The sequence below is a fragment of the Natator depressus genome, chromosome 4 (assembly GCF_965152275.1).
Source record: "Natator depressus isolate rNatDep1 chromosome 4, rNatDep2.hap1, whole genome shotgun sequence".
NCBI lineage: Eukaryota > Metazoa > Chordata > Testudines > Cheloniidae > Natator > Natator depressus.
Genome location: NC_134237.1, coordinates 39,987,535 through 40,011,600, shown reverse-complemented (window position 1 = coordinate 40,011,600; position 24,066 = coordinate 39,987,535). Strand labels below are relative to the sequence as shown.

Genomic DNA, 24,066 nt, shown 5'->3' with positions numbered 1-24,066 from the left:
TCAGAACATCACTGAACTTCCGACCACTCTGGGACTGGGCCCTGGCGTGCGCAATTTGGGGCGGCTGAAAAAATGCTCCCCCCACCCCCCGCGGCGGCGCTGCCCTAAGGCGCGGCGCCTTCTCTCTGCCGCGCGCTCCCCCGACCAACTTTCAGCCAATTGGAGCCCTGGCTCTCCCATCCAGCTGCTGAAGCCGCTGCCCAGCGGCCGCCGCTGGCTCCTCCCCTCCCCTCCCCTCGAGGAGCTCGCCGGGGTAATCCTGCAACCGGCCCCTCCGTCCCTGCCCCCTCCCCCCATCTCCTGCCCTTTGCAATGAAAGTCCCTGTTAACTCTTCTCCCCTTTAGCAGGCGGCCCGAGTCAGTGCAAAATGCTGGGCATGTACGTGCCGGACAGGTTTGCCCTGAAGTCGTCTAAAGTTCAGGACGGGATGGGGCTCTATACGGCCCGGAGAGTGAAAAAGGTGGGTGATCTCGCCGCTGCTCCTCGGCACCCATGGGGTCGGCATGACGGGGAGACTAGGGGGCTGTGCGCTGCCTGGTGAGTGTATTGCAGAAGCAGCTGTGTAGCTTGCAAGCTACTCCGCCCCCCCGCTTAGTTTCCAAAATGCTGGGTTCTCCAGAGGAAGCCTGCCACGTAGTACAGGAGTTCACTGCAGCGCCTTCTCCTCTCGCTGCCTGCAGGGCTTTCGAGTTCCAACTTAATTCCAAACTCCCCCTTTGCCAGAGCTCGCTCCACCGTCTGCTTTGCAGCGGGCAGTGTCTTGCTGAAATGAAAAAAAACCCCAGCGTTAAACTGAAGCATCTTCTGGTGCATTTCACAGAATCTGTTGCTGGCACGCAAGGACTGAAACCGTGATCAAAAACAACAACAAAAAGGCACCGTCCCCTAGGGAGCTTTGTTTCTTTGGGGAGTGGCATAAAATGGTTAGCCCAGCTCCCCGCACCTGTAGATGCACAAGCAAAGAGTGGGTTAATCGTGTGCATAGGAAGGGGTTAGTAGGAGGTTTTTATTTTGGTTTGGTGTTACGTTTTTGTTTGTTTTTTAAAACTCAGGCAGTGCCCCTGTCCTGACCTATTTCTCCATTCCCATCTCATTTTCAATCTAAATATACCTCCCTCCCCACCAAACTCCTGCTGTTCTCTTACTTTTAACAGAATAAATGATTTAATTTGCTTTGCAGAATAATGAAACTGTGGCTGTGAAAGATGTGATACAGCTGAAACCTCCATTAAGTACAAATCCCTCTTATTCAAAACAGGTCACATCCCCTGACATCTGTTAATTAAATTGAAAATTCTCTTGATTATCCACAATTTCAATTATCCAGAAATATTCAGTGTCCCCCATTATATTTACATAATTGAAGTGGTACAGAACTAAAATGATCAATCCCACATTAATTTAAGCTTCTACCTTTTGTTTTTCTTGGATCTTTTGTTTTGTGTGTCTGTCCCACTTTTCAGAGTAGCAGCCGTGTTAGTCTGTATCTGCAAAAAGAAAAGGAGTACTTGTGGCACCTTAGAGACTAACAAATTTTTGGATCTTATTGGTTTGAGAGAGGTGCTATTTGGGCTATCTTGTTGTATGTGCAATTCACCTAACGCCACAGAATACAGTGAAATTCATCAAAATTATTACCTATTTCAACAGTCATTACAGTTTTGGGCCTGATTTCCCTTTCTCTTAAGTATAAATTTCATGGGTGTGAAACTGGTGAAAAAGGAAAGTAGAACTTGCCTACACTTAGTGCCAGAGTTCCTACGTACTGTTTAGGCAGATGTCATCAGGTGGTGATTTTACACACAGTCTTCCAAGTACTTTTTCTTAGTTTGGTGGCAAATGTTCAATGTTAGGAAGGCATGTTAAATATTACTGTTAGTTTTGTTGTGCAACGCTCTGAGTAGAGGTATCTGTGTGAGCAGCAGGCCTTGCTCTCTTCCTTGGTCTATGGAGGCCAGTGTTACTTCCTGGGAACCAAGCATTGGTGTATGGCTGAGATTCCTAAAAGAAGGAATTTGACTGCATGCTGTTTGTGACCACCTCTGTGCCAGGACTGGTGTACATGCATAAATAAAATAAGTTGTTCATAGGATGTAACCAGACTCCATGTCACTGGGAAGCCTACCTCAGCAGAGGGGGAACAATACTAATTACACTATATTATAACCATCTATTGTAATGGCCACCAAAGTAATTCCATTAACAATTTTTGGGAGGAGGTGCTGAATGTGAAATTAGACATATATTTCTGAGTAGCAAATTCTGTAGTGTACTCTGTTGTCTGACATCTTAAATGTATCTTTCTTTCCTGTGGTTAGTGTTCCTTTCAGATGTCCTTATGTTATCATTATTATTGCTAACCCCAACTGCTCAAAAATAACGAGGCAGGCCCCCTCAAAAATCGAGTGATTTTTAAAAAAAAATCCCATTTTGCCTCCTTTTTGATTTGCCTTTGGATGTGAGCCCTTAGGTTGCACTCAGGTCATGTTTTCAAGCTTTTCTCTGTTACCACAAGGGCTAGAAACTTTGTATTTTATTTATTTTTTTTTTAAATGAAAGTTGAGATTCTCATGTAATCTCTTCTCTCTGTCATCTAGACTTTAACTCAAACACCCAAATCACAAAACTCTTGATACAGTCATGAGCACTGGCAAAATTGGGTTCTCAGTGCTTTGCTGGAAATGGAACAAGATCAGTTGTTGCTGCCTGATTTTCTTTAAAGTTGATCCCTACTGTATTTTCTGCCCTTTTAGTGATAGGGCAGTTTATGTCTCCTTTTAGTCACTGTTATGATAGATGATCCTGTATAGTTTCATTCATTATTTTTTATTGACTTGAGAGGAAATGAAGTGTAAGAATCTGGTATTAGTTAATATATATTGGCATATAATGGGATATTTGTTTGCTAGAACTGGTAAATGTGTATATATCTGAAGAAAAGATACTTATAGTCCTCAAAAAAGGTTACTTGCCTCTGGGAGCTTTGTGTTGCAGAACATATTGGCTAGCTGCCTACAACTTCTGTTTCCTCTCCAAGGCTGAGAAAATTATTTTTACGTTTAAAAATGCCTGCAAATTTTTAAAAAAAATCACTTTAAAATTCAGGTCTTTGGGCAGGTCTTCACTTACAACGCTGCAGCTGCACCAATGTAAGTGTTTCAATAAAGGCCTTGTCTACACTGCCACTTTACAGTGCTGCAACTTTCTCGCTCAGGGGTGTGAAAAAACATCCCCATGAGCGCTGAAAGTTTCAGCGCTGTAAAGTGGCAGTGTAGACAGTGCACCAGTGCTGGGAGTGACTCCTCTTGTGGAGGTGGGTTTTTTTTTTTATAGCGCTGGGAGAGCTCTATACTATTGCTGCGTTCCACCCCATGTCTGCGTTTTGATGGTTGGTGAAGTGATTCCTGTAGGTACTTTGTAAGGTGCCTGGGGATCCTTTGGGATGACAGGATTTGTATAAATATAAAATAGTGGAGCTAACTTGTTCCAGGTCAAGTCTATACTACATCGGCACAGCTGTGCTGCTGTAGTGTGTCTGGTGAAGTCATGCTGTGCCGACGGGAAAGCGCTCTCCCATTGGCATAATTACTCCACCTCGGCAAGAAGCAGAAGTTATGTTCACGGGAGAGCATCTCCTGCTGACAAAGTGCCAGTGGGGACAGCACGGGAGGGCTGGGAGGGTTCACGTCCTGGAGCAATGTAAGTTGGATTGATTTTTAGGCTGTAGTGTAGACCTGTCCTTAGTCTGCACTACAAAGTTTTGTTCGCATATGTCAGCTAAGAGTGTAAAAAAATCATACCCCGTAGCACTGTCATAGCTCTTCTTCTCCCTTGCATTAATCCCATCAAATCTACGAGTATTGCCCCCCTCATTTCCCCATACAAGTGCTCTGTTCAGTGCTGTATCCTCTATAACACCACATCTTCCTTTATGACATCCTACCACTTCTTCTTCGGTTGGCCTTTCCGATTTTTTTTTTCCTTCAGTCTTGATCTTTTGGACTCTTACCACATAGTTGTCAGGACTGCGTTTAAAACAACCAACCCAAATGAGCCTGCATTCTCTCATTTTTACGTTTATTTGTATTGATTTGAGCATGTCTCTCTCTACATACACATTCTTCACATAGCCTTTCATTCATACACCATTCATCTATTTCAATATTCGCCTTTCTGTGGAACAGATCATTTGCTCGTGTTTCTTCTTTGTTGCTCAACACTCAGGGCCATATATTAAAAGTGGACAGACCACTCTTTTTTGTAGATTTTATCTTTTAATCTTATTGGTATCTTACTACACCACTTAGCTTTCTCCATTTGGGCAACACATTTATTATCCTAGCTCTAATTTCATCTTCCATTTCCCCATTTTCCTGGATTCTAAAACTCAGATACTTGAAGCTTTGCATTTTCAGAATTGTCTGCCTGTCCAGTTTCAAGGATAATTCTTCAGTGTTCATATTATTGAAATTACATGCCATATATTCTGTTTTTTCTCTGCTTATTTTGAGCCTATGTCTTTCCAACACATCTCTATTTTTCAAGAACCTATCTTTCTCCTCACTGCATAGAATATCATGTGCACCAAGGTGCTGCGTTCTGTATGTCCTTGTGAGGGTGTCTAGAATGAGGACAAACACAAAAAGGGCTTGTCAAGGTTCCTTCCCCACTCTGAACTCTAGGGTACAGATGTGGGGACCTGCATGAAAACCCCCCTAAGTTTATTTTTACCAGCTTAAGTTAAAACTTCCCCAAGGTACAAACTATTTTACCTTTTGTCCCTCGACTTTATTGCTGCCACCACCAAGTGTCTAACAAATATAATAGGGAAAGAGCCTGCTTGGAAATGTCTTTTCCCCCAAAATCCCCCCAAGCCCTACACCCCCTTTCCTGGGGAAGGCTTTATAAAAATCCTCACTAATTTGCATAGGTGAACACAGACCCAAACCCTTGGATCTTAAGAACAAGGAAAAAGCAATCAGGTTCTTAAAAGAAGAATTTTAATTGAAGTAAAAGAATCACCTCTGTAAAATCAGGATGGTAAATACCTTACAGGGTAATCAGATTCAAAACATAGAGAATCCCTCTAGGAAAAACCTTAAGTGACAAAAAGACATAAAAACAGGAATATACATTCCATTCAGCACAACTCATTTTATCAGCCATTTAAACAAAACAGAATCTAACGCATATCTAACTAGATTTCTCACGGATTTTTTACAGGAGTTCTGACCTGCATTCCTGCTCTGGTCCCGATAAAAGACACACACAGACAGAGAACACCCTTTGGTTCCCCCTCCCAGCTTTGAAAGTATCTTGTCTCCTCATTGGTCATTTTGGTCAGGTGCTAGCGAGGTTATCTTTAGCTTCTTAACCCTTTACAGGTGAAAGGGTTTTTTCCTCTGGCCAGGAGGGATTTAAAGGTGGTTAGCCTTCCCTTTATATTTATGACAGGGCTCAATGCTGACATAGCTGTGCTGCAAAATCATCAGTGTATACAACATTATGCCAACAGAATGAGTTCTTCTGTCAGCTTAGTTAATGTCATTCAGGGAGGTGGTTTAGCCGTGCCGGCGGAATTCCTTCTGTGGCTAATGCTGTGGCGGAATTCCTTCTGTGGCTAATGCCTCCACAAGGGGGTGCTGCTGGTATAGGTATGATGGCAAAACATATGTAGCATGGGAAACTGAAGGTTTGTCTAATCTTCCCTCCCTCACACACCTATGCGGATAATTATATTAAAGATTGTGAGGTGATCAGATACTGTGATAATGGGGGCCATAGAGGTACCTGAGATAGGTACTTGCAAACTTTCAAAGGGAGGATGAGAAGCTGAATGTAGATTGTTTTCTCACTGTCATCCTCACAAAACAAACCTGGTCATGAAAGTCAAACTTTCCATTTTGTAAATTGCCATCAATAATTAAGGTTCTGCAGATAAAATTATGTCCTCACCTTCAGCCATGCAGCCCCCTTGGGCTGGATTCTGTGTGCTGCTAAGGCTATCTTGTGCTATGTAAGTGGCTGGAAAAGGCCCAGTGGAGAATTCTCCTACAAAAGGGAACTTCACTGGCATAAAGTTGCCTAAAGTATCTTTACTGCCTTTTGTGCCAGCCACTCCTCATAAGAGGAAGGATGAGCTCTGTTGCATCTGAGCCGCCACTGGCATACAGTCACTGCACTGAAGCTAACTTGCTATAAGAATGGGTTGCCCTACATCAGGAAACCCCAACCGACTCCCAGGCCTCCTCGCTCTGCTCCATCTAAGCACACGATGTGGCAGATTATGCCCATTGCCCTCAGATCATGCCCTGTGTAACACTGCACCATTAGATTTATAGGTTTGGTAGGGTGTCATTGAGGGCATAATCTGAAAACAATGAGGTTTGCATGGGTGTAGCTGTGTGCCTAATTTGACCTGCAGAACTTCCATTACTGGTGTGGTGTAAGAGGAAGAGAATCCAATTTGGGTTTCAGAGCCAAGGATGGCATGCTGAGGACATTTGTTATGGAGATAAGTGAGGCACGGGGAATATGGAGCCTCGGAATGCCAGCATTTACACCAGGGGTCTCAAACTCCCGGCCCGCGGGCCATCTGCGGCCCGAGAACCTCCCCGCTGCGGCCTGTGGAGGAGAGACGCAGGCAGACACACAGCTGGCAATGTCTGCTGTAGGCGCCGCCCCCTGTAGTTCCCATTGGCTGGGGGAGAGGGACAGAGATATAATCATTAGTTGCTGGGCAGAGTCAGCCATGGAGGCAGCATCACTTTTTTCCACAATGAATATAAACAAGTCAAAAATACCGAGCACACCTATCTGATGCGCACCTTGCTGCAATCCTGAAGGTTTCAAATGCTCAGTCAAGGAGGCCAAACATCAACAAACTGACAGAGCTCAAGCGCTGCCAGGTGTCCGGCAAACACTAAAAACTCTCTGGCAGGCGAAGAATTTTATGACAGTTGTATAAAGTTGTATGACAGTTTTACTATTTCTAAGAAATTGAAAATAAAAAATACAATATAAACGTTTTCTTTTCTGAACACCATCTTCAGTGACATTATGGGCCCACTGGGAGGATTAGAGGACTGGCCCTAGCCCTAAGGCAAACGGAGTTTGAGACCCCTGATTTACACGGTCACTTTTAGGTTCTGCCTGTATGTACATCTAATCTTCATCTCCATCGTTTCCTTGGGCTCCAGTCTTCTTGTTTGCTGCTCTGTCTCATCCTGCTCTCATTGTGTTTTCTTTCCACACAGCTGTCTGCAATGACCTCCTCCTCCGTGTGCACCAAGTGTCCTCACTCTCCTCTTTGAAATCTCTCTTCTGCGCTCCATTTGCCTTACTTTCCACTGCTGATTTCTCTTCCCCTGCTGTCCATTTCTCTTGCAGCTTTTATTTTAAAATATAAGAATTTACGTTGCCTGCTGTGTAATCTCTTTCCTTCTCCCATGTTCTTAACCCTCATCCATCCTTTTCCAGGACCTTTCCTTTGTCTGTTATCTTAGTATTACATGTTTGTCTCTTGCCCTGCATGGGCTACCTTTATTGCCACTTACAGAGATGGGGAGGCTGGGGCAGCAGGACGTGATCAGGCACTGCAGGACTGGGTGGTGGATGGGGCCATGAGGGGTGGGGTGGAATTGGGGAGGTAGGCAGAACCGTGATTCTCCTTACCTCACAATTCTCTGGCCAGTGGAACTAAGCCAACATTAAAGGAGAAGTAATCTGCTGTTGGAGAAGGACAATCACAGACTACTTTGCCTCTGGATCAAGAGAGAAACCAGGGAATTAATTGTGACAGTCACAGTTTACACCCTGGCCTGCTCCCGGGACAGTGCAGCTATGCAATGTAAGAGATAGGTGGTATTATTAAACACTTCCCTTTACTTGTGGGCAAATTGTAAAGTTACAATCCCATCCTTATGTGTTAAATTCTTTTGACTAGTGACCTTTTAAAGATCTCTGTTCAGGACCCTCCAAAGTTATGGAGCTATACAAATGTTTATCAACAGTAACAAAATAAGAACATAAGATAACATAAAATAATCCGTATGTTTACACCAGGGGAGGAAGTGTATTTTTAATGTGTGTTAGCAAACACATATGAACTAGTGTAAACAAAGCAGTTACAGTTTTAACATGATTTGACTGGTAAAGTAAACCCTTACCTCATCCAAGAAACACATGTTAAAGCTACAGCTACCTTGTCTACACTAGAATTTTAACATGTTTGCTAGCACGTGTTAAAAATACCACACTATTTTTCCGAGTGATGACAAGGCCTAACTGTGTGTAGTAATGTGCTTGCTGATATTAAGGTTTAGCAGTATGTTTTCTGGAACTGTAGTGCTATCTTGTGTGTAAAGGAGAATCTGGCATTATGTTCTTTTTGCTTACAGGAACTAAATTATAAAAGTGACTTCTTAGCTGTTAGGACCTGTCTGTCAAGGTAACTTTATTTAAAGTGCACTCATACATAGAATACTTAGATATTTAATTGGGTTGTGTTGATACGTTTTTATCTCTGGTTAGAACTGTACTTTAGATTTCTGCAGTTCTTTTATCCAGTTCCAAGAATAAACATTGTATTAGGGATGCAGCGATAGAGAGAGACAGTCTAGTATTTGTAATCTAGTATTTGTAAAGACAAGGAGGAGGGAGAAAAATTATTTTTCTTAACCTCTGAGGATAGGACAGGAGCCGCACAAGCGGTTTAGGCTGGACATTAGGAAAAACTTCCTAACTGTCAGGGTGGTTCAGCACTGGAGTAAATTGCCTTGGGAGGTTGTGGAATCTCCATCACTGGGGATTTTTAAGAGCAGGTTGGACAAACACCTGTCAGGGATGGTCTACATAATACTTAGTCCTGCCTTGAGTGCAGGGGACTGGACTAGATGACCTCTCGAGTCCCTTCCAGTTCCATGATTCTGTGATTACCTGGAAGAATTTCGAGGGACTGGGTATTATGCAATGTGGAAATGTGACCTGTATCAGGTAAATTGAAGAGTTTCTACCATGAATTACAAATCTTAAGGACTTTTCATGATATCTTTTTAATCTCTCTCCTAGTGATCCTACCATTTTATACAGGTGACCGTATATCACCTGTATTTTTCTGATGTTTCGAACAAACCTTGTCTCTGAACTTGTTTTTTTTCCCAGTTGGCCTTCTGTGAGTTAGTCTGAGAAAGTCACAGAGCATGGAAGCTGAAAAGCCACCAAATCTGATTGAGTGTAGGGAGGCAGGAAAGGGACATGGTAGACAAGAACGTATATTTAAAAATGTGAACACGTACTACATAAAAACACTTTTTTATTGAACAACAGAAAATTATGCCACAGAACAAGGAACATAAAGCATTTCAGTTGGGATAATGCTTTCAACAAAAAAGTATTTTGCAGCCCAATAATATACAAGTTCTGTTGCTGCAAACTGAAGACAACACTATATTTATTATAATAAAGTCCTAGTTAAATGGTTGACCATGCTGCTAATGTGGTATGTTTGGGACAAAACTGTTGGGGGAACATATCAATTCAAACTTTCATGGCATGTGTTGTGAATAACAGGTAATATTTTACATTTTTTATTTTGTTTACATAGGCTTGAATTAATTTATAGACATGTACATGCTCAGTGCTACTTATACAGATTTTTCTGTATGTTCAAAAACATCAGTGTTGAGCATTTTGATTTGATATGTCAAAAAGCAGTGCTGTAATCATGCAAATAAATCTAATGTAAACTCTATCGCTGCCAAATACTTTACCCTTTATAAGGATGCCTGTTGCAAAATACTTTCGTATAACCGTATACAGAGATAATATTGGTGCAGACTTTTGTAGTTCTTTATTAAACAAATGTGTCATGAATTTCAGCCTCTTTCAAAATACAGAAAAATATTATTTGCCAAATGGAGGATATATGTGGTAGGGAAAACTGTTTTAAAATAACAATGTCACAAAATATGAAAAGAAAAAACCCAAACATATTAGCTCATTGTACAATAATGCCTGTCATTCTACATGATAGACACTTTTGAAAGTGGTGTATGAACTTTAAGTTTTAGCCATCCAGTTCTCAGCTGCAGCCCTGTTTAATGTGTGCTCCTTAGAAGGATGGGAGGCTGATAGAACAAAATGGTCTTTTTCTTCTGAAGCTAAAGGTGATACAAAAGATTGTAGTTTGGTAACTCATGCATTCTTTGTGTCATCATTATTTAGGGTGAAAAATTTGGCCCTTTTGCAGGAGAGAAGCGAATGCCTCAAGAACTGGATGAAAACACAGACTGCAGACTGATGTGGGAGGTGAGATCTATGGGGCTGATTTTGCAGACACTTACTATCACGTGTAGCGTTTGCTACGATGAGTAATCCCAAAGTGATATTACACCCGGTAGAAAGCATTTGCAGAATTAGTCTCTTAATTACTATATTAAATAATTTGTTTTTAACTTTGGGGGACTATTTTGACCCCAAGTAGGAGTTTTTACAAAGCCTAACATCAATATAAATGTTTCTATGATTTTTTTTTAAAATGTATTTTAAGGGAAGCCATTTCCTTTTAAGGGAATAAGGAATAACACTTAAATTCTGCTAATTTATGAGACCCTAAGGATGAAACTGATTGCCATCCATGCTGAGGAATATGAAAAAAGTAAACAACAAGAAAGGTGAAAAGCTGATTATGAACACTGCAGCCTTTTTTAAAAAAATAATAAAAACGTAAGTTAGTGATAGAGTTAAGAAACTGTTTATTCTTCTTCTTATTATTATTTTATTAAAATTTTAGCCTGACGGTGCCCCTTTAAAACCTGAACATATTGCAATGGCAGAGATAAAAAAATTATATTAGGGAGCAGCTTTGTGGCCTCATCATTGGGTTTGAGTTACCTAGGATTAGGTCCTGTATTTGCTAGTGTTTGAAAACTTTTTCAAACATTGTTACAGTCTAACATGGTTGTAACCTTTTTTGGGCCCCAGCCTCATGCTGCTTTCAAACTGTTCCAGTTGTATTGTAGATCTGTGCTGTAGGTTAGTGGGTAATTAGCTCCTCTCTTCTCTCTATTCTGCAAGTGTAGAGGAGGATAAGGAAAGGAACTTGTAAAAGGGCCTAAAAACTGCAGAGGGGAAGGAGCAGTGGCTGCATAGCACAATCTCCTCAAGTTTTGGAGAAGCTTAGCTGGATGGGTGGAGCTCTGTGGGACTGATGGTAAGGAAGAGCCATGAGGCAGCTACTCTGTGGCATGCTCCCCTCAATATCCCACAGGTTGCTACAGAAAAACTGCATTACTTTTATATAGCACGTTCCGCGTTCAGGGTGTTTGAAAGCACGGATATTTGAAAGCAGTATTCAATAAATCTGGAAATGTGTTTAAATCTTCATTGATATGATTTGGGCACTGTGTTATACAGGTGGCTACCATTTATTTTTTTTAAACGACAATTGCAGTACAATATATAGCTGTGACAGGTTGGACTCCCCCCATCTGGGATGCCACCTGATGTACTGAGGTTTCACTGAGCCTCTCTTGCTCTATCAGTCTGGATTCCCTCTCCCTGTTTTACTGGATTAGGCTCTCCGGCCTCTTGCAGCACACACACATAGGTAGGGCCACACTTAGATGCAGATACCGACTGAAGTCAGCTCTGTGTGAGGGGACTCAGCCAGCACTCAAGTGCACAATCTTTTTGGGAGATAAACCCAAAATAATCCTGTCTTGCACTGTACAGAAAGATCTGCACAGCGCAAGCTCATAAAAATTCAGTGTAGAGAGAGATGTGCACAGCACAGTTACCTTAGTAAATAAACAAAAACCACAAACTGAGCTTAACACACTAGATAGGTAAGAGATAAATTAGCAAATTCTCACCCTGAGTGATAAACAGGTTGGCAGATTCTTAAGGCACAAGTTGCCTTGGCTTTCCCAGGTTTTTATTCACAGGCTAAAAATCTTTCAAGCCTGGGACCATCATTTTCCACAGTTCAGTCTTTGTTCCTCAGGTGTTTCCAGGTGTGGTGTTGTAGGAGGAGTGAGGACCCCCCCCCCCCATACTGTCATTTTCCTGCTTTTTATATCTTCTCCCCACTTGCTGGAAAGCTCTTTTGCTGTGACCTGGGTCAAATAGTTCCCATTGTGTAGTGCTATCTCTGAGAGGTTTCTATTGTACGCAGTTCCTGGGGTAATCCTTGTGCTTGTGTGCATTTCCTCAATTAGCCATTAACATTATTTGGCCTTTTTAATGTCGTACCTGAAAGACTGCTTGTGGGTGTTTTCAACCTCAGGACATATTTCAGGAACACATAAATAGCCAAACTTCATAACTTCACACATGACGATAGCACATACAATCCAATTAGATATTACTGTCTAGCAGATCAAGACTTTTAGAATGAAACCTCACAAGGCATACTTTGTATAGGACATATCCGAATTACATGATGGTGAATATTGGGGTGTCAGGGTGTCACAATAGCTTTATGATAGTCCAGCAGGACAGAAAGCTCTGAGCTGCAGCCAGACACACAAATGCAGCAGTTTTCAGATTCACTCTGTGCTCCCTGATACTATTCCTCAAATGTAAGTAGTACACAGTTAGGCCCTGATCTTGTAATCAGATCCATGAAGGCAGAACCTTGTACCCATATGCAGCCTGTAGACCTGAATTTGATGGGGTAGTTTTTATGGCTTGCCACTGATTGTATCTGACCAGAAGATTTATAGGTTCTTATCCAATTCAGACTATAGAGTTCAAGAACTCAAAGAGCTCTATATCGGGAGAGGACTTTCAGGGTGCTTATCAAGAACATGTACACTGAGGACAATACCAAATTGATAAAAATTTTATTGAAATTAACATAAGAATAATAAATGCTATGAAACTTATAACGGCAAAACAGTAAAAGAATTCCAAAAATTCCAAACCCCCCCCAACTCAAGCAAGAGAAAATTTCTTCTGTTCAGTGCATATTATTCTGCAGTTTTGATCTTGTTCTCTGTTAGTGCCCTTCAAAGTGACAATATGGGTGCTTCCTCCCTGAATATTTCTTTGCTAACCATTTACATGGAGAGAATTTTTTTTAAAGTTCAATGATTTTAGTCCTGTTATACACTAGACCCAGTGTAGCTTGGTTTGGAAGCTCGGCTTCTTTATACCACTGAAGCTCTGCTTTTAAGGAATTTATACCCATAATCAACTTAAAATTTTAAAATTGGGCCTGGCTGAGGCAGGCAAACAAGTTCCTGTTAAATTTAAATGGAAATTGTCACTAGTTTTTTTCCATGTAGTTTTCAATAAAATTTCATTTTCTTTTGAATTTGTAAAGCTTCAAAATTCCCTATTTTATTTTTTTTCAGCATAGCTTACAAAATTCACTACTAAATGAAAACAGGATTTTACACATTCCAGTTGTCATGCCTCAGTATTATGGTTGGCTTGTGGCTGAAGATGGGGAGGGATAGAACAACACAGGCTGATTTCTCCACCGGCTTTCACCTTACGAGGTTGGAGGTATAAAGGTTACTATACTATCACTTGTTTATTGTGTGGCAGCAGGCAACAGGTGTCCTGTTTCCCACCATGTATTCAAAGAATTATCTATGCACTTACTAAAAGGGAAATGAGGCTTAAAAAAAAAAATTAGTATTAACATTGCCAGACTACATGCACACTATAACCTGGTCTCACCACAGTCAAGCTATCTGTAAAAGCACACTATGAATCAGATTCTGCATAGCTAAACAACATGAGAGAGAATGCTAAAAGACAGTCTCATTATACCCCAAATCAGTATAAATCTAGTGATGTGGAAACAGCAAAAGGTTCACAATTGGATGGTTTATTCAAGCCTGTGAAGGCCTTCAACAGTGACTGGTTCTCATTTTGACTGTTATGAGAGAATATATGCAGTGCAAGCACACCTGTGCTCCTTCTTTGTATGAGTTGGTTCTGTATTCCAGGAGAGCAACTGATAGTTGTGGTGTCATGACAACTGGCTTGATTTCATTGGCCTTCATCAATTTTAAAAAAGTATACATTTGATATCTGTTGTGTACTGAATGCCCTACAATTTGGTATCATACAACTATCTCACTTTTTCACTGCATTTCTATAGGTTACCTTCAAGCAATAAGATATTCTACCTGGGGTAGACTTTAGAACACACTGCGTAGGTAAAGGCACCAAGATGAAGGCCTACTAATTTAGGTTGCTCATGGAGTGCAATAACCTTTTAAATTCCTTGTTGCTGATGTTTATATTGAATGTATCCTTTCTTTATAAGGCAAAAAATAAATGCCAAACACATGTGTTTACTGACAACATTAATATGACCCCATTGATAGCAAACCAGAAAATGAGGTTTTTTTGGAGTTGTTCTAAAACCCCATTGCATGACATCTTCCTCCAACCTAGTTTTGAGAGTCTTGAAAAGATTCCTGCATACCAAATTTTATGATTTCCTGGATGTTTGAATGCAGGCAGTTCGTGTTTACTGGAGTTGATCTGAATACAAGTTCTATAATGTAATTTTAATCCTGCTGAGTAGCCAGGAGTTGAAAATTGGGGCCAGGAATGTATAAAGTAAAAAGCAGCTGAACAGGCCAAATAGATGGTTTTCCAGAAACTCTGTAGGGCAGTTATAGCTTGCTAAGTTAGTAGCCATTTACTTGGACCAAGTGTAATATGAATACATATTTTAATGACTATTAAGGCAAAATTACTTTAAAGTGTAAATCTGTGAATCAAAATACTGCATTTTTGGAGAGGACACCTTTACATATGAGACTAAGAAGGAAAATGCTCTACTTTTTCATAGATTGGATAAATATGGACATTGACAGAACATGTTTTCTCACTGTGTCACATGTGATCTTCGCCTCAATTTAGTGGGATCATCTTCTAGAAAATTCAGGGGAAATATAGTCTTTCTGCTGGGCTCACCTGAAAAAATATTACCAAGATACGTTTCCGGTGTTGCACCATACGTAGTGGTTTGTAATGTGGTCTGTGCTTGGTCTGTGATGAGAATGAGCTTTTTTAAAAGGTCAAACTGAGACAGAACTATACTTCCATGTTTTTCTTTGGTCTTTGTAAAATATAGTACTTTAAAGAATTTCTGTGTTCTAGTGATCTGCAGTAATTTTGTTAAATAACTTTCTGAGAATATCAATATTTGTGATTGTTATATATAGCAGAATGTCCTTATTCTGCCTGCAATTCCTATGTGACTTGTACTCTTTTGAAAAAGTCAAATGTTTACACTTGCTCATTCAAGAGATTCTCTGAAGGATTGATACAAGAGCATCCTGGATTCAGCTGTCAAATTCAACTCAGTAAAAGCTACAGCTTGCAATTTATTATTGAAGAGTTAAGGGGGTGAAAAAAATATAGGTTAGATAACCAAGTAGTTAGAAATCCATTTAAAAAAATACAACTCAAACATTTTTCTCGAAGGTCATCAGTCTCTTGGACTAACTACATGTCATACTGTTTAGATGTAACTAATTTTTGATGATGATCTGTGAAAGAGAGCTTGGGCCTCATAATTTTTAGGGCCACACAAATGCCCTGATGGCATTTTTACATTCATATGCTGAAGTCCATCTGTTTTATTTAGAATATAATCCAAAGCATGGCAATTTTAAACTTTGCTTTATTTGCCCAAAGGGAAAATAAAGGCAGAACAGAATACTGTTTGGGCATCGTATTATTTTACATAACTTTTAACCTCGGGAGGCTACTTTAATGTTACCCCCAGTATTTGTTTTCTGCAGGTTGTGTGTGTGGGGGGGAGGGGGGAGAAGGTGTTCTCTTGCATATGTTTTTCTCATTTTCCCAAAACCAAGCAAGTGGCTTTTCATTTTGAGTAATGCTGGAATATGGCAAACATTGTTTTAATATTGATTTTTGGCAAACATTAATGCAGAGAGGACTGGAAGGACTTAGTCCTTTCCAAATTTCCTGACAAACCATGAAGAAATGTTGGTCAGGGTAAGCTGGCACATAATACACTTATAGCAATGAACATTATATATTTTAGGTTTGGCTTCTGTCTATCTGCCAAGATAATGCTGTAAATTAAATATGAGAGGAGCAGACATATGCTAGAAATCAGTCTTTTTATGGGAGCTACTGCTTATGTTTATTTATACTAGAGAATGAAACGACCTTTTGTTTCTGCTACTTACTCTCAACACTGTTGCAGTGACAAATTGGTTACAGTTATAAGACTTGACTTCCATTGACTTTAGTGGGCTTTGGATCAGACCCATAATGTTTCTGTTCAAGGTATGAAAAATTGAAAGTTTTTAATTAATCTTTGGTAGAATTATATTATCTTTCCTGCTAATCAGAAATGTGAGCTAGAATGGGAGGAGTGCTCTTTATATACAATGCAACAGCTCACAATAGTTCTGAGATTTCAAAGAAGAAAAAAATCTTGAACTGAAGCTTGTTCTGTTTTCTTGCTCCGAGATTAATGCTTGCAATGTCAGTGAATTGTGATTCAGCAATGTAGTCTGCAGTTCTTCTGCGACATGATGGAATCTTCTTCTGATGCTTTTATTCTTTAGAGAATTTTTACATTTAAGGCATCTTCTAAAATGGTTTGATTTAATGGCTCTGTAGGCAGCTTTGTTTACTCCTCTTTCCAGAAATATTCATTATCTAACTATTTTCCCTGCCATTCTCACAATCATGCACATAAATGTATGTGCCTGTATTTAAAATTACCACCACATCCAAGCTCAAACATTGGAAATAGAGTTTCCAGTTGTTTTTCCCTTACCCTGATTTTAATTTTAATTTTCAAATTTTGGCATAAATTTTGAAACTTACAGAAATGCTTTTCGGTGGGGTTTTATGGCCATCCTAATTTGACCAGTAATAATTTTTCTTACTGCAGTTTTTCATCAGTTATTTAGTATAGATTCATGTATTTTATTAAGTGTTTGGTTTAAGCTTGATTTTTATCACCCTTACTCACTTTAGCTCTAATAAAAGATATTGACTTCAGTGGTCTTTGGAACAGGCCCATTGAGTAGCACCTTGCTGCACATTTAGTTGAGTGATTTCTATGGGACTACTCTCAGAGGAGGTGTGGCTTGTTGTGAGTGAAGAATTAAGCCCTTAATTATTAAACGTCTTTAAAATATTAAATGTTTTCAAAATGGCTTTAAAAATCAGGAGTTGATTGCATTAAGTGTTAGTACTCCAATTTAAACTTTGTTATAGTAGATCATACAATACATTTAAGTGGATCCTTATACATAGGGCCCTACCAAATTCACGGCCACGAAAAATGTGTCCCGGACTATGAAATCTGGTCTTTTCTGTACTTTTACCCTGTACTACACAGATTTCACAGGGGAGATCAGTGTTTCTCAAACTGGGAGTCCTGATTCAGAAAGAGGAGCGCTGTGTGTGTGGGATTTGCAAAGTTATTTTAGGGGGGTCACGGTATTGCCACCCTTATGTCTAGGCTGCCTTCAGAGCTGGGCAGCCAGAGGGCAGTGGCTGTTGGCCGGGCGCTCAGCTCTGAAGGCAGCTCCCTGCCAGCAGCAGCACAGAAGTAGAGGTGGCAATATCATACCATGCCAGCTTTACTTCTGCACTGCGGCCTTCAGAGCTGGGCAGCCGAAGAGAGGCAGCTGCTGACTGAGCCCAGCTCTGAAGGCAGCAGCACAGGAGTAAGGGTGACAGCACCATACCATGCCCTCCTTCCTTCTGCACTGCTGCTAGCAGCGGCTCTGCCTTCAGAGCTGGGCTCCTGGCCGCCCAGCTCTGAAGGCAGAGCCGCTGCCAGCAGCAGCGCAGAAGGAGGGGTAGCAGTGCCGCAACTCCTGCTCCCCCATAATAACCTTGCAAACCCCACAACTCCTTTTTGGGTCAGGACCCGTACAATTACAACACCAGGAAATTTTAGACTTAAATATCAGAAATCATGAAATTTTCGTTTTTAAAAAATCCTGTGACTGTGAAATTGACCAAAATGGAATATGAATTTGGAAGGGCCCTACGTATACATCCTTACCTTTCTCTGGAGAAGAATCAGCAAGATATTAATAGAAATCTGAGAATTTTCTTTTAGAGAAATGAAATAGATCACATTTTAAACTGTAATTTTTATTACAGAGAATTTTCCCTTCTGAAAGTGTCCAATATCTGTGTAGTGTTGTATCATAAGACTTCATTGATATCAAAAGCTGGAATTTTATGAATGACAAGCAGTGAGGCATAGCATATATCATGCATTGGGGGGAAATGAATGATGAGCAATCTCCTCCAGATGCGATTGTGTCTCATTTGCAAGCAAACCAAGAATCACTGGATCAGATGTTCCCAAGTTTGCTCTCAATTGATAATCTAATATCTCCTGTAGCAACATTAAAAAGCTAAGTCTGGATCCTGCAGTCAGTTCTGTAAGGGCATATGTTTCCGGAACTCAGTGCAGTTCCTGATGTACAAGGGTGTCGTCTTGTTCTAGCTGCTTCATACTATCTACAATAGGAATGCTGGGTGGTTTTTTGTAGTTGTTTTTTTTTTTTTAAAGCAGAGTGCAGTAAACAGTATTTTTCATGATCTCACTGTTTATATGGAAATATAGGTCTTTGCATTCTCACTTAATAAAATCTCAAAAAATGGTCTCTGTATCCCAACTAATGTGTTTACTGCATGCAATGCAGAGAACTGTCTGCTTATTGTCACAGGTGGTGTGTTGTTTTTTTCCTTCCCTGCCAGGTGCAAACAGCACTGTATTTGCATTTGAGCTCATGTGCATATTTAAATAGTGTAGCAGAATGCACGACAAAGTCAAATAAAATTTGAAAAACTGGAGGTAACTTCATTGCAGGCTTAATAATGCCATCCAGCAAATGGCAAGGACCATGCTGTGGAAAGGCGTTAAAAGCAGCTTGGGCATTATTATTTAGCTCTTTGAAAAATTGCATCTGGTAGCTTCTACAGTTGCTGGAGATGTGTGTTTTCTAGTACTTTTTGTAGCGGTACTGTGATTGAAACGTTGTTGCAGGATTCAATGATCTCCAGCTTAGTCAGAGGGCAAAAAACCCTCCTGTATGAGGTCCCCATAAGTCTCAGTTACTTCATTTATTGTAAAAGAAATGTGACTGAATTAACTCAGTAATGTATTTGACACCATTGTGTTCAAGCTCAGATAGCTATTTTCCGGACATTAATATGAAAAGTGTTTTATCATCCACTGCACAGTGTAGGTTTCAGAGTAGCAGCCATGTTAGTCTGTATTCGCAAAAAGAAAAGGAGTACTTGTGGCACCTTAATTTGTTAGTCTCTAAGGTGCCACAAGTACTCCTTTTCTTTTTGCACAGTGTAGATATCTTCATACATTTTAGATATCTAATTATTTATGATGCTCTACTAGCATGTTACCTAACTGCTGCTGATGCTAGAACATGAGGCTCCACCTGTCTGCAGATTTGCCCTTCTGTTTAGAGGGCTGCGGGCGGGGAGGATGGGGATCACGTCCTCTCTCTCAGTTAAATTAAGTCCATTCTACTCATTCATGGAAAGACTTTTCAATCAGAGCAATGATTTTACAAACATTACTTGATTGCCATGTAATAGTGAAAGCACATGTTTTTTGGCTCAATTATTGAGTTCCGTTTCCAGCTCTGACACTGACTTTCAGTGTGACCTCAGGCACATCATTTAATTTTTCAGGCCCTCATTTTATTCATGGGTAATATTATAGATGCCTGAATACTTATTTACCTCACAGGGGTCTTGTGAGATTTAAAACATTTAAAGTTTGGCCTTGTTAGGAAACCATTTTAAAAAAGCATTTCAGCTGAAATAATTGCCAGCAGTTGTTTGAATCGTTTTTAAAATCCTTTCTTGATGGACTGCGAGGCCAAATATCGGTTGCTGATTTTCAGGAATTGTACTTAGAACTGGGCATATCATTTTGCTGGACACAGACTAGACCCATTATTACCAAGCTGGAAAATATAATTTCAAATATATGTACTGATTCATGCAGTCAGGTGTCAGGACACGGTTTACTGGCAAGGTAGGGAACATGAACATATTGCCACTAGCAATATAAACGTTGTCATCTTTTAAATAGGCTTTTTACAATCTCTTATGAATGGCCAGTATTTAGATATATATTTGGGGGTGTGGAGAATAGGCAATGCTGCGCTGTTAGACTCTTTGCAAAAAGCTCCCTCAAACACATCCAGCCTGAGTCTGTGATACATGTGAGTTTCCCTGGTTAAATATTCTTTCCTTCTTTTCCCCTCAAAAAAAAAAAAATCCATTGATTCCATACAATTCCCTGTTGACAATAGTAGTGGCAGGCAGATTCTCCTGCAGCCTCTAGCTGTGGGATGGTTGGAAGTATAGGGAGCACATCACTTCTGATCATAGATTCCAATGCCAGAAGGGACCATTGTGATCATCTAGTCTGATCTCCTGTATAACACAAGCCATCGAACGTCTCCAAAATGATTTAGAGCATATCTTTTAGGAAAACTTCCAGTCCATGACCCTTGGTAAATTGTTCCAATGGTTAATTATCTTCACTATTTAAAAAAAAAGTATGACTTATTTCCAGTCTGAATTTGTCTAGCTTCAGCTTCCAGCTATTGGATGATGTTGTAACTTTCTCTGATGGATTGAAGAGCCTGCTATTAAATGTTTGTTCCCCATGTAGATACTTATAGACTAAGGATCAAGGGGTGGCTTGATTACAAAGTCTTGTGTGGGAGTGTGTCATCATTGGTGGGTGGGTGGGTATAGGGTCCTTTGGAGCCAGGAAAGCCAGAAAACCGTAGTTTGTGTAGAAAGGGTTGGGGATAGGGTAGTGAGTATCTCCTAGCTGTGGGGGATTATAAGTGGGAGCCCTTTTCCCCTGGGTGGTGGTGGGGAGAGGGCAAGTGTAGGCTCCATGTTCCCTTCCAGTATTGGCTCTTGAGGCTCCAGTGCCTGCCTGCCTGCCTGCCAGGCCCCAGCCTGATGAGGAGAGAGGCAAGCTGCTGCATCTTCAGGACTGTTGCCCAACTGCTGCTTGGCACCATCTCCTGTCTTGCTTTCTCACTAGCACAGCTGGAGGAGCTGCTGTGGTGGGGGTGAGGTACTGAAATTACATAGTACATTTCTTATGCTTTCCTAATAGCACTGGTGGGGTATGAAGGAGGGGAAATCCCTTTGCTACAGTGGCAGCAGCTGTGGCAATTATGAGCACACCTGCAATACAGCATCTGTCTCAGTGGCAGCCATCTTAGTTCTGTCCCCTTGGATGGCTGAACAGTTTTACCAGCACATCTGAGCATAGGATTTTAGCACATATCCGTGAAACGTGTCTTTGAATGGCTCCTACTCCCACAAATGTAACTTACTCCTGTGCTCCATGATCACACCGCTAGGCATGGGGGCCAGCCGAAGGATTTTAGTGAAATGATTCTTGGAGGTATACCCCAAACTTAATTACTGACATTTACAGCGTCTGCATTTAGGTTCCCCATGCCTCAAACTGTAGAACTGGAGTCCAGCTCTTTGTTCCTTGTGATTGATTTGCATTAGTTTACAGTTTTAGGACTGTCTTTGCAAGGAGGCATTCTTTTATAAATAAAAGTTGTTTTCTTTCATGGGGCTCAGAGGCTAAGTCTGTTAAGAAAGGGCTCACATGAGCCCCCGCTGGCTCATCGGTGGGAACAGGGCGTCCGCAAATGTCACTTGTCCAGTCCAGTGTAACATACAATGTTTTGAATATATTTTTCTTGACTTTTCCTCTGTTTCACATCTGTATATTTAGTGCACCGTTATGTCTTTATGAGGTGAAAAAAAGCAATAGAAAATCTAACATGTCTTCAAGGGTTTTATGTGATTATTTTGGTCAATAGTTTCCTTATGTGTTAAATCCTTGATGCACATTCGCCAACTCTTCATGCATTGGCAGCCACTGAGAGTGCCCAACTGAGATGATTGTAAAACTGAGATGAGTATAAATTCTTCCAATATAATTTGAGGATTAAGCAAATGAAAAAACAGATTAAAAGGAAGGTAGAAGAACATGTGGCTTTTATAGTAGGAACTTGATTGTTTCTCTTTTGCAACCTAAGTCAAGATCTGATGAAAACCTTTCTAGGACCAGCTTGGTGGGCCTCCCTCACTCCCACTTTTGGTAGTTATTGCCAAAGCCATTAGTTTGTCTTTAATTGCTCAAAGATGTAAATCTATGCTGTTAAACATTTTCATACAGAGATTGTGTTCTGTAGCTTACATATTTAGAACAGTGTGGGCATAGCAACGTAACTATTGTGGTGCTCACTTACGGCTTTCAGGTCTTTCTAGGCTGTGAGTACAACATGAACTTGTGCTATTGTGGAAATACAGAGCTTTCCTGTAAAGTTTGATTATGTAAATTCCATCTATATTCTTAATCCAAGCAGACATATTTTGTCACCAAACCCCCAGATGTGTTTTTAGAATGGGGAGTGAAGAATAATGTAGCCAGTTGAAACTACAGGTGGAAACATAGGTATTTGCATTCTGCCAACCTGAGTTGGAATGTGGACAGAACATCAGGTATGCTTATGGGGAAAAAAATGCTATGGAATCTTTAGTGATCTCTAATAGGGCTTGGTTTTGTAGGATAAGAACATTTCATGCACTATATCTTCTGTGTGTTTCTCCCATCCATATGCTGACCAGGCCTGACCTGAGAAAATCAAAGAAGATGGCATGGTTACAAATCAATAAACCTTGGTAGAGAGGTTGATTTTCCCACGACTGGCATTTTAAGGTGGAATGAGTGTGATGATCACTCATTCATCAGTTGCACGTGTGCAGGTAAAATGTACCTTTCATGATACAGTGCAGTCTTTTGAAGTAGCCCCTTCACTTATGGAAAGACTCATTTCCTTCGCACTCTAATTAAATAACTTACAGCCTTTCCCCTGCATACTACATTAATTTGATTTTTATCATATCCTTCACTGCTCAGGTGAAAGTTCAGCCAGGTATAATTTAAGATTGAATGTGAGCATTGGGGCCACATATTTATACTTTCTGTCAAGAATAGTATAGAAAACAAAGCTTAAGGAAGTAAAGGGACTAAGAGGAGATGCAGAGTATGTTTGTACATGGGCCTTGACTGAGGAAAAGGCCCTGGAAATGATAGAAGACAAAAATACGATTGGAGGATTTGATGAGGGATGTTACAAGAAGAATATGACTTTATGAAAGGCATTTGATACGTTGGTGGGAGAGATGAGATTCAAGGGGACAGAAGGCTTCAGCTCAAAGGTGGGAAGTATTTGGAGATGCAAAACAGGACAGAGCTAGAGAGGTTGATTTGTGATGCTATGGGCAGGATGGGATTACCTAGAGAGAGAATGTAATGGGAGAACAGCAAGGGAATCTAGAGTGCTGGCAACTATGGGAAGAGGGGAGGATGAAGAGCTACTATGGGAAGAACAATTTGGCAATAGGAGGAACAAAAGCTCAGGGAGGAGGAGAATGAGATCATTTGTGCTGAAGGGATCTCACCAGTGAAGGGAGATGAGAACAGTGATATGTTCCTTTAGATTCTCTAGAAAAAAGATATTGGTGGGCTCGGTGAGGTAATTGTCCGTAGAATAGAAAGGCTGGAAGCTACATCGGAGGGGATGAAGAAATGAGTTAGAGGAGGAAGTCTGCTCAGATGTCTTGGAGAATAAGGGGAGGAGGGAGATGGGGTAGGGTAGATTAGATTAGATGAGGGGGAAAAATCAGGATAGACAACATGTGTATTTTGTAAGTAGACGGGAAGGAGCCAGAGGGAGGCAAGCAGGCATAAAATAAATTGGTAGGGAGGAGATGAGAGAAGGAATGAGTGGGACAAGAGATAGGAGGGAGGCCAAAAAACTAAGAGACAGTAGGCATGAAATGTTGGCATCAGAGATATGTGAGGGACAGTGTTCCCTCTAATTTTCCCCACACATGTGTGGAATGAATTTTGTTACACATCACCTCCATATTGGTATACATAATAAAAATTATGTGGTGGGGATGAGGCTGAAGGGTTCAGAGTGTGGGAGAGGGCT

The 24,066-nt window shown here is 40.7% G+C and overlaps 1 protein-coding gene across 2 annotated transcripts in view; it reads left to right on the top strand.

The window, feature by feature from the left end:
* Positions 1-355: 355 nt before the first annotated feature.
* The window catches only part of PRDM5 (PR/SET domain 5), a 131,922-nt gene continuing 108,211 nt past the window's right edge, over positions 356-24,066 (top strand). For both annotated transcript variants that reach the window (XM_074950019.1, XM_074950018.1), the window contains exons 1-2: positions 356-461; positions 10,226-10,309. In XM_074950019.1, coding sequence (XP_074806120.1) covers positions 369-461; positions 10,226-10,309 — 177 coding nt within the window. In that variant the 5' untranslated portion in view covers positions 356-368. The remainder of the gene's footprint in view (positions 462-10,225; positions 10,310-24,066) is intronic.